Below are 11,152 nucleotides of genomic sequence, written 5' to 3'. Positions count from 1 at the left end.
ACTTTCCACATTGCCACTGAATTGAGCCTAAAATTCTCTCGTCAGAGATCAGGACAGTAACGAAAATGGCGTAGCATCTGTAGGCTGTACATGGGCCAGAGGCACCTCTAGGGTTCCCTGGGGCTCATCTAATCCTGCAGGGCAAATGCAGATTGGGGCAGGTGCAGCAGTGAGACCCAGGCTAGAAGACTGGTAGATGGGTCTTATTCCCCTCCAGAGAGCCACACCCCCTTATTCTTCTACATTCTGTACAAATTCCCACTCGAAGACAGATTCTGAGGTAAGTTTCACAAACTTCCAGACTCCTCAGAGGACATAATCGAGGGACCAGGTCAATCAGTGAACATCCAGGAGGAGGGATCGTCTCCACAGCCTTCACCCCTCCTTCTGTTCAAAGTCCAGATTGGCACAGAGGACCAACTTAGGTTGGCAGCTCATACTTATTTTTGTTCTCTGGGCTTTGGGGTTGCAGAGATGGAAAAATGAGCAGAAGCAACCTCTTTTCAGAGTTTTCCCAAACAATTTATTCTGGGGGTGGGGGTGAATGAGTCTTCATGCAGCTTTTATCACCCATTAAAAATATTTTCCGGTGTGCCTGGGTGGGTCAGTCTCGCATCCGGTTCCACACTGACAGAGCGGAGCCAGCTTGGAATTCTCTCTCTCCAAATAAATAAATAAACTTTAAAAAAAGATATTTTTCTACCCCTCAGCATGGGAAACAGGGAATTTTCACCTGGAAAAGAGCTCCTTAGTGAAGAGACTCAGCTTGCTACAGGAAAGATGAAGGCTCACTCTTAAATTGTGTGTTTATTTTCAGTTATCCCAGTACAGAATGTTCTCTCAGGTAAGGTGGATTAAAAGCCTCTTGAATACAAATACAGTTGAGTTGGATCTCAGGAGGACTTGGTTAAATACACAGAAATGGTGGCTTCAACTATTAAATTACATTGCCTCTTGCCAAGTCAAATCTACATCTGTTTTCTTCTCCAAGCTCCCTCCTGTGAGGAGGAGGAGGAGGTAAAAACAAAATAAGAATTCAGCCCACAACACAAGCGCCCAACCTTCTCAGAGTTTCTGTGGAATCCCACACTGCCTTAGTAGAACCTGTGTGCTCACTTGTGAAGATGCGTCCACGTTAACTTACAACGCGGATACGCGACGCCAGGGTCATCAATAAAAACTTTATCATGAATGATCACGTGGGGAAGGAGCACAAAATTAGGAATCCTTTTTACAACATTTAGTGTCGTTTCTGACTCTGGTGTCTCACAACCAAAACGGAGCTTTTCATTTGTTTGTAAGCTCCTACCTAATGTGCTTTGTTCAAAGCACTTGTAAAACAGAAGGGAACTTGGGACGCGTGGGTGGCTCAGTTGGTTTAGCGTCCAATTCTTGATGTCGGCTCGTGTCATGATCTTGCAGTCATGGGATCGAGCCCCACGTTGGGCTCCACGCTGAACACGAAGCCCTGCTTGGAATTCTCTCTCCCTCGCTCTCTGTCCCTCCCCCGCTTGTGCTCCCTTGCTCTCAAAATAAATAAACATTAAAAAAATAATAAAACATAAAGGAACTCAAAAAAGGGAACACAGTTGATAAAGTCAATAAAGTGATTAGTCGCATAGCTTAGAAACTCTCCTGCCCTGATCGGTCTTGCTAAGTTCAGACAGACTCCAATTACTTGGTTAATAATGTAAAGGGATTGTTTATCTTATTCAAAAATCCTCTGTTAAGACTTTCAAAATTCTGGCTCTTTTGACATGAAATTAAGAGGCAAAACGTTCAAGTCCATTGCTGCAACATAACAGATTTATACACTGGTTTTAAAGATGTGCTGGGACACCTGGGTGGCTCGGTTGGTTGAGTGTCCAACTTTGGCTCAGGTCACGATCTCACGGCTCTTGAGTTCGAGCCCCGCATCAGGCTCTGTGCTGACAGCTCAGAGCCTGGAGCCTGCTTCCGATTCTGTGTTTCCCTCTCTCTCTGCCCCTAGCCCACTCGCATTCTGTCTCTGTCTCTCCCAAAAATAAACAAACATTAAAAAAAAAAATTAAAGATGTGCTGTCCTTCCCTCGAAGGAGCAGGCAGAGAGGAACATGGGACTCCGAGAAGGGGACCCAGGGGAGAGAGGAACCCGCCTGCCTTATCTAACTGCCCCCCTGCTCCTGGAGACCCAGGCCAAAAGCCAAACTGTGCTCAGTTGTGAATTCCCCTCACACACAGTACTTCCACAATTTAAATCTCTTTTCCACAAATCTTTTCTTTCTGAGGTTAAGAAATGAGAAAGGAGATCCTCTGTTTCCTCCTTTTGTCCCCCAACTCCCAACACACCTGGCATGTAACAGGGGCTAAATGATGGCTTCATTAGAAATCTCTCCACTGGGGGCATCTCTAGGACAGGTCTAAGTGGTTTGTTTTTAGTACTATCCCCACAATCAAAACCTTCCCTACTTAGCAGATATTATCTTCATGTAAATAGAAGGCAAAGGGAGACTTCTTTCTCTGTTAAAGGTGTTTTAGGTATCAAAATACAGAAATGGAGGATAAATGGAGAACACTCCTTATTCCCCAGGAACTGGGTTCCTCTGGCGGTGACAGACCTGTCCTACAGACCCCATTTAACAGTTGGCCAACACCAGGCCTAGAAAAGACAAAGGCTTTCCGGAGGTCTTTCCTTCCTTCAGCCTTCATGGAGGATACAGATGACTTTCCCACAAGCCTCTGTTGTTCCAGCTCGGTCACTCAGCTGACTCGACCTGAGAGAAGAGGGACAGAAGCTGAGAGACTGAATGGCACACTGTCCCACTCTTGGCCTGTGGGTTTGCATTTCTCATAATTGGGCCCAGACAGATGCATTCAGATGACAAGTTCCTGCCCACACATGGCCCCTTGAAGTGACTGGCTGGGGGCGGGGGGGCTGGGGTGCAGTGGGGAAGCCTTGAGCTTTTTAACAGCAACCTTGAGTCTGGGGCTGGAAGCCACATACTGCCCCTACTCTGGCAGGCCAGTGTAGGCAGTGGTGTGCACCCCGCTGGGGTCCCTCCCACCTCAGCTTGGAAACCACCTAGAGGTCCGGGGCTGGCTGTCAATAATACAACAGGGCCAGGGCCACACTGCCCGCTCTTGCCTAGAAGCCAGAAGCAGGAAGCTACTTTCTTACTTAAGGAACGGATCTTTTATTTCCTAACTGGGAAAGGACGTGTTGATATGCAGAGTCCCAGCTAAGGAATTCACTGTGATGCCTAATATACCGCCCCTAATTCACCCCACCCCCTACCCACTGATACCCTCAATTTGCTATTCCCCAAATACAGGTTTCTGGATTACTTCTGTTGATCTTTTTTTACTCGGCGCAAGGGATGAGTTACCTCCAGAACCTTGACAGTAGCATTGCCTTTATACGTCACAATGACCAGAATGTTCTATACATTTCCACCGCTTCAAAATTACATTTGGAATGATTAGCCAGACATGAGACTTGCCAATAACTCACATTTTATAAAAAAGGATTTTAAGTCCAGGTGTGTAACATTACCAAGATATAATTCTCTAGGAAGGGAATTCCTATTTTATTTATTTATTTTTTTTTGCAAACAATTTTAGAGGCAGGGTGTTAAACTGATTGAAATTTCACAAGATTGACATTATTGCTTAAAGTGCTTGACTTGGTTACAAAAAAAAAAAAAAAGATTAAGGTACAGATCATTTTAAATAAAAACTAAACTTGTTTTCTTTAGCAACAAAATGAAATGAATGCCACACAAATACAGTAACTATTTTGGTTACAAAGAAATGGAAGCCCAAAATAAATTAATGTAATACTGGAAAACAGAAATTTAATTAGGCAGAAAAGTAGGAAATAATTTTCCCTGACCCATGCCATTTACATGAGTTAATCACAATAGTGCCGATAAATGCCTTGACCATATAATAGCAAATGAGGGCAAAACATTTAGTGCACAATATTTTAATACACGTGAATATACAAAGTTGATCAAAATGCAATGTTTAAAGATAAAATCCATCTGTAATAAAGCTACACTCCAATATCTAAAATAAGCCCTAAGCTCCAGTTAGAACATAGTTCATTGTTAGGCATGCCCGTGAAATTAAGCATATCCATGAAAATAAATGCATAGGGACCACTCCTGTCATTTTTTTTTTTTTTTCCCATTTCACCTGAAATCCAAAATATACCAGGCGGTAAAACCAAATATGACTGGCTTCCGAGTCAAACCAACACCCTCCTGCACGGTGTTCCTTGGCTCTCTGAGAACCAGTCCATTCGATGTTGCCTTGGAAGGAAAAATGCATCCACGTAACAGGACTGGATGTCAGCTCATTTTGCCAAAAAGCGACTTTTAAACAAATGCCTTTTTAGCAAACTGTACCATAATCTAGATGCTCGGCCAGTAAGTCACCGATAAAGCAAATACTCTTCTCTTCTCTAGGTGTAAAACACTGTAACTTGTTTTAAAACCCTGCAGCAGTTAAAAGAAATACAGCAGGCCTACTCACTCCTGCCAGAAAAGGACCCACAAAAACCCTGCCATTTGAGGGAATATTGCTGAGCCTTTGTGCTATCGTTGACCTCAGAATGGTCTCACCTACCTCACACCATTCCCTGCCCTGCACGATGAACAAGGGTGAGAGAGAAAGTGTTTGCATGCTACTGTCTTTACATAAAGTGAAATGATTCTGGGGAAATGTAGCTGCCTAGTGTTTGTTCCATTTACTGAAGAGGAAAGAAATTACCAGATAGCTCGAAGTTTAAAAGCTGTGATGGAGTGTTGGTGGATAAGTGTGTTTTGGTCTTTCTCCAAGCTTCTTCTCCTGCATCACACAACCATTTTAATGCCTTCGCATTTTATCTTCCGTACTTGTTTTTATTCCTAAACTCGATCCATGAATTCAGAATTTTAACTGACCCTTTCAATTCCTTCTGTTAAGTCACTGGGAAAAACTCTTCACACATACAGACCAAAACAAAACAAAACAAAACAAAACAAAACAAAACACCCAAAACCAAACCAAACAAAACAACAAAACTCCAAACAAACAAACAAACCAACACACAAAAACAGTAGTGAATCTGTGACTTAGCATTTAGATGTTACCTCTGTAGGCTTCCAATTGAAACTTTCTTTCTCTAACAAATTAGCCTCAAGAGTCATTCCAAAGATAATTTTAATAGTTTTTCTTATGAACCAGCTCCAAATATATTAGATATGAACCATCATTTTTTAAAAAAAAAAACTTTGCAACCTACAGTCAAATATATGGGTTATATATAGTACAAACAGTTCCTCGGATCAGTTGCCTTCAATTGCAAAGTGTCTCCTCTTAAAAACGGAATAAATACTCACCTTCCAGGTAAGTGATTACTGCATATGTTTCATGAGGAAAAAAAAAAAAAGACAAAATATTTATAAATATGAATTTGCCTCTAAATAAGGCAAGGTATATTTTCATCACTTGTATAAAATAACGTGAAGATCACCCTGTTTTTGTCTTCTCCAGTGAAAAGTAAAACATTTCACTTCAAGCATGAACAAATGAAGTGTTGGCATGCTTATTTAAGTTCTGAGCAATAAACAGTTCAAGATATCTTAAAGACAAGAAATCCAGTTTTCATCTAGATAAAGTGCTATGCTCTTAATTGTTACAAAATGGCTGCTAACATTTCCAATTTCAATTTGAGTTCACATTATGCCAAACATTTGCATGTTCATTCGCTGATTTATTAGGTAACAAAATAGTATGTTCACAGTATCTTAGAAGTGTATGGAAGTCAACCGACTTCCCAAAGGAAGCCAAGATCTATGCCTCATAGTATTTGTAAGAATCCAAAAACCAGCTCAACAGCAAAACGCCAAATTGACCCTTTTAATAAAAGGTACCAATACTCAAGTGATCTAATAAATACATACATAACAAAAGTGAAAAAAGTAAAAGTAACTACAGTGAGATGAGGTTCTTCCAAAAAACGGTCTTGTCAAGCGTTCTAGGAGTCTGAGCCAAAGAAAAGTTGCCATTTTGTTCACTCCTCCGCCCACCCGCTCCCACTTCCTTTGACCCACCTTCACCCCCAGCTGACTCCAGTGGTCCCTCTAGGGAAGGTTCCTTATTAGTCCTGGGACTCGCCAGCGCCTCAGTCAACAGACTGAAATGTTAAAAGGTGAACAGCTGTACAATGCGGCCAATGGTGGTGACACTGCAGTGTCTGGGTCCTTCCTGACCGAGAAGGTGGTGGGTACTGACTGGCTAAGGAGAGCTGTGCCGGAAGCAGTCACCACGGTAGCTCAGCCCTGCGGCCACAGCCTGCAGAACACCAGCCAGCCCGGGGCGGATGCCTTGGAAAGCTTAGCAGCGCCAGATAAAGGACAGATACAACTCACAGGACCTTACGGAAGTAGAGCATCACTAAAAACAAATGGCGTAGGGGTATCTTCCTGAAACGTGGTTTTGGTAGAAAGGTAAGAAAAGTTAAGTTTTCACTGTCCACAAAAGCGTCCTCCTCTGGGCTCTGCCTGCCCTGAGCTCCGTGCCTTCTTAGCCTCTGGGGTCCTAACGGCGGCGGGCGGCGAGGAGAACACAGCCCCAGGCAGGCGCTAGCCACCGTGGACAGCTTCTCTCCACCCTGTTCCACCTGGAGGATGATTTTAGTATTGAGGTTACTCACTTTTAAACGTTTTCACTTGCACAAACTTAAAGCTATAGCTGCAGCCCTAACAGGTGAACTTCTACCCGATTCTGTCCTTGCGTCAGAAAAGAGGCAGAGAAGCTACAAGTGGGTAGCAGTGCTTCCCGGGACAAGTTAAAGGAATGCATTGACATGAGATCCCGGAAGCCACTTGGGACGTTTAGCAGGGACCCAAAACAGACTGTAGACCTTCCCGTAGGAAATGTCACTCTAATTGAGCCAGACGTAGCCGGTGGCGTAGCGTTTCCCCAATCCTAAAATTAGCAACTGTTACTCATACAAATCTTACTACAATCTGATTGCAGTTAACTCTACCTCAGACTAAAATAAAACCACAAGTAGTGCTGCATGTAAAAAACCAAAGGGAGAGAAAGTCTAACCCAGCCAGACCATTACACTTGGCGTAGTACCACTGGCGGGGCCACTGGGGAGGAAAGTCTGCAGAGAAACCAGGGAATAGTGCCGTGAACAGTTCCCCCCATGTGAACTCGTCCCACAGTTCTTCAAGTTATTCTCTTGACTGATAGAATAAAATATATCCGGACTCTGAATTTTTTGATATATCTGACGTCAGGCCATAGAATTCTTCAATAGCTTGGGCATCTATTTTCTGCAATAAGAGAAAGAAAACAATACAACTGTTCAATGGGATGACTGAGAGAAGGAAAGAAAAACAAATGGAATGAACAAGAAGACAGAAGCAAACACTGTTTGCTACAAAATCACAACTGGGAACTTTTGACAGCAAACAGCTAATTCCACAGACCTGGCAATGGGGCATGATTACATACATACATTGCAAATCCTGGAGGAGGGAGGCCAGCCTTCAAGCTATTGGCAAACATATGTGGGCATGCTTTGAAGCAGCCAGGACGCCCGTCTTTCAAATGGTAAACTGGGGGGTCTGGGGAATAACCTTAATTCTTGCAGGTCGTCAGACTTCATTCCCATTAGTGTCACCCTCTGAGCTAAAACGGACCTTGTCTGAGTGTGGAATTCTCTCCGGCTAGTATTCCTTTACAACAAAATCAATATATGGGAACACTTGAGTGTAATATAAAGATTTCCAGGTCCAACAGACTGAAAACATATTTTTAAATGTCAATCCATACAAGAAGAATCTGGCATAATGAAAGAGTGCTTACAGAGCTTTTTATTAAGTTTATTATTGGGCTGTGTGCTGACAGCTCGGAGCCTGGAGCCTGGAGCCGGATTCTGTGTCTCCCTCTCCCTCTGCCCCTCCCCTGCTCGCACCCTGTCTGTCTCTCTCTCCAAAATAAATAAACATCAAAAAAAATTAAAAATTCAAAAAATGAAAATAAAGAGCTTATTATTTGGTCTGTAGTAGAGAGGGCTTTAGTCACAGTGGAAAATGAGACTTACATATGAATACGGTTTCAGGGGACAAAGAGATGCCACATCTATGGCTGATCAGTTAACAAGAACGCAGTTAACTCATTAGTCCCCAGTCACACCCCTTTCTCCCTTTCTATAGAGAATAAAGAACAGCAGAATTTAGTCTTGAGAGAAATGTAAATGGTTTTTAAGCCAGGTTATGGGAAAACAGGCCTATTTTAGGAAATGTCCGCGCATACACGTTCCCCCAAATACAGTCTACGCTGCAGCCCCATTATAGAGTAATCTGCATACCAACCTCTACAATGTCATCATCAAACAAAAGCCAGAAGCCATGACTCTTCACAATAGTAATATAATGCCCACGATTAGGACCACTGGAAAAGAACAAACACAAGTTATCAAGTTAACATTAACTTCTTTCAAAAACTAGGTACTTCTTTTTAGGCAGTGATCTACCTGAACAACCTCTCTCAGCAGGAGAATGGGTATAGGTCACGTCTATATCTACATTTATTTGGCCACAATTTATGGAGGAAGACCCACGTGGTGGTGCTGTGGTGAGCATAAAGGAATCTTCTGCAAAGATGCGAAAAAGTCAGGCTTCTAAAGACCCACGGTCCAGTGGGGAAAGCAGATATTCAAATTCAACAAATATAAATGAATAATTACCATACACCTACTACGTGCCAGACTCTCTTCTGGCCGTCAGACAAAAAAGCAGTGAAGAAAACAGTGTCCCCACTTTCTTGGGATGAGGGCTGGAGAGGCACTGAACAAACTAAAATAGATTTCAATGTATACTAAGCGTGATGAAGGGGCGCCTGGGTGCCTCAGTCAGTCTAGTGTCTGCCTCTTGGTTTTGACTCAGGTCACCATCTCACAGTTCATGAGTTTGAGCCCCACGTCGGGCTCTGCACGGACAGTCAACGCAGAGCCTGTCTGGGATTCTCTCCCTCCTTCTCTCTCTGCCCCTACCCCCTCCCTCTCGCTTGCTCTCTCTCAAAATAAATAAATAAACTTTAAAAAAAAAAAAAAAAGTGCCATGAAACATAAAGCAGAGTAAAGCATGGTGAGTGACAGAGGGAAGTACTATTTGATACACAATGGTGACAGTCCTCTGCTAACCCAAGATCTGAGCAGAAGGAACTTTCCCTGAGAGACAAGGTGATGGTGACGAGCCATGTGACCATGTGATGGAAGTTTACAGCAGGTGCAAAGGTACTGGGCATGGCAGGGGTGGGGGGTGGGGGGGTTCCTGCGGGGTTCACTGAAGAGCAAGGAAGCCTGAGCCCAGTGAGCCAGGGGGAGGGGAGGAAGGAGGCCACAGAGGTGGGGCATGGGGTATCGTGGTTCGGATTTTGGACTCCGCGGTGAGTCAGTCAGGAAGACACTGGGGAACTCTGAGGAGTGGCATCATCTAAGTTTTAGAAATATGTTAAACTATAATATAGAATAACACGTGCTCAAAGGAAAAGGTATGTATCACATAATATGGGAAAAAGTGGAACTACACAGCTGTTACTATTAGTTAGATCTGCATGACTGAGGGAATTTAACCCCAAATCTAGAGTTCGGTTTTGTTTTTTCAGTGTACCACTAAAGTTCAAAAGCCAAATTTGCCTTTGTTTTCTGTCTTTTTTTTTTTAATTTTTTTAAGTAACCTCTGTGCCCAATGTGGGGCTCGACTCACAACCCAAAGACCAAGAGTCACATGCTGTACTGACTGAACCAGCCAGGTGACCCTGTCCGCTTTCTTTAAATACAAGACAAGCCACGCGAACTATTCCTGCCTTTCTCCGACGCCATCCAGCCACTCTCTCCCCTCCCTGGGCTCTGGACCCCTGGTTTCCCGTTCTTCACACGGCAGGCCTCTGCCCTTCAGACACTCTGCCCGAAATGATCCTCTTCCGATGTGGGCCTTCCTGGCTCATTTTAGCCCTTAGGCCTCAGCCCCGATGTCACCTTGGTAGCTTCGCTTCACCAGTCCCCATCCCTGAAGAGGAACCTTCAACTGCTCTCTCTCAGCGCCCTGTTCATTCCTCATAGCGTTCCTCAAACTCGAAGTCATCTCCCAGTGCTTTTGTTTTGGTGCTGACAGGCAGTGTGCTTACTTGCTAATTATCTATCTTTCTCGCCAGAGGCTCAGCTTCATGAGAACAGGGCCCGTGGATCTTCATCACTGCTGTACCTTCAGACTCTGCTACGAACCCAAGAAACAAGGGTTCAAAGAATAACTGCAGTCGAAATCAGAGAATGAGACCGCACCAGCTGCATCCATGGGCCAGGAGGTCCTGGCGTGGATGAGGGAACGCTCAGCTCCCCGGCCTCGGAGATCCCCAGCGTCCACGGCCCAGAGCCACCTGATCCCCATGTGCAAGGCCAGCCCTGCTCTGTGTAGGAGGACAGTCCTGTCTCTAGTGGGGAAGAATTTAATGAATGCTAGTTAGTAGCACGTGTGACTCGGCACCAGTTGGCCCTTGCTGCCAGGGCCGCTCTGACCTTGAGCCCTCACTACAGAAAAGTCACTATTCTGCAACCCAACCTCACTTGTCCTCCAGGTCCCCTATAGGGGTCGCTGCCTTATCCTCACCAATGCTCTAGAGATTAGTCATCACCCACAGAGATCCGTGCGGAAAACAGGTATATACTTCTGAGCACCTTCTGTCTCCCCATCACCTGCCCACATCAGCCCACTGCCCGCCTCGGTCACAATGCCCTCCAGGTACTGGGCTCTGCCAGCCCTAAAACCTTCCAGTTCCTGCCAGGAGGTCCCACCCAGCATTCACAGCTAGTTTCCAGATCACGAGCCTCGTGCGTTCTTTAGAAAAATAACTGGTGGAATTCCTCTTCAGGAAAACCACAGAGCTGGCTTATAACCGACCAAAACACAGAACACTGGGAATGTAAGAAAGGATCCTGTGACTTCAAGTCCGCTCTGCATGGGACAAATAAGGTGCTTCAGAGGCAAAGCATCCGCCGCCGTGCAGGGGGAAAAGGAAATCAGTCTACTCCTCTGCGTGGAACCACACATCCTCTTGTTATCGTCTGTGCACCAAAATCCAATCCAGGTAGATGGAGAAGAAAATAATCCTG

General features: G+C 44.5%; 1 protein-coding gene across 2 annotated transcripts in view; it reads right to left on the bottom strand.

The window, feature by feature from the left end:
• Nucleotides 1-3,475: 3,475 nt before the first annotated feature.
• USP46 (ubiquitin specific peptidase 46) overlaps nt 3,476-11,152 on the bottom strand; it is a 61,555-nt gene continuing 53,878 nt past the window's right edge. For both annotated transcript variants that reach the window (XM_043572674.1, XM_043572675.1), the window contains 2 exons: nt 8,355-8,433; nt 3,476-7,310 (listed from right to left, as the gene is read on the bottom strand). In XM_043572674.1, the coding sequence (XP_043428609.1) occupies nt 7,209-7,310; nt 8,355-8,433 (181 nt within the window). In that variant the 3' untranslated portion in view covers nt 3,476-7,208. The remainder of the gene's footprint in view (nt 7,311-8,354; nt 8,434-11,152) is intronic.

The sequence above is a fragment of the Prionailurus bengalensis genome, chromosome B1 (genome assembly GCF_016509475.1).
Source record: "Prionailurus bengalensis isolate Pbe53 chromosome B1, Fcat_Pben_1.1_paternal_pri, whole genome shotgun sequence".
Classification (NCBI taxonomy): domain Eukaryota; kingdom Metazoa; phylum Chordata; class Mammalia; order Carnivora; family Felidae; genus Prionailurus; species Prionailurus bengalensis.
This window is presented reverse-complemented; position numbering and strand designations above follow the sequence as displayed.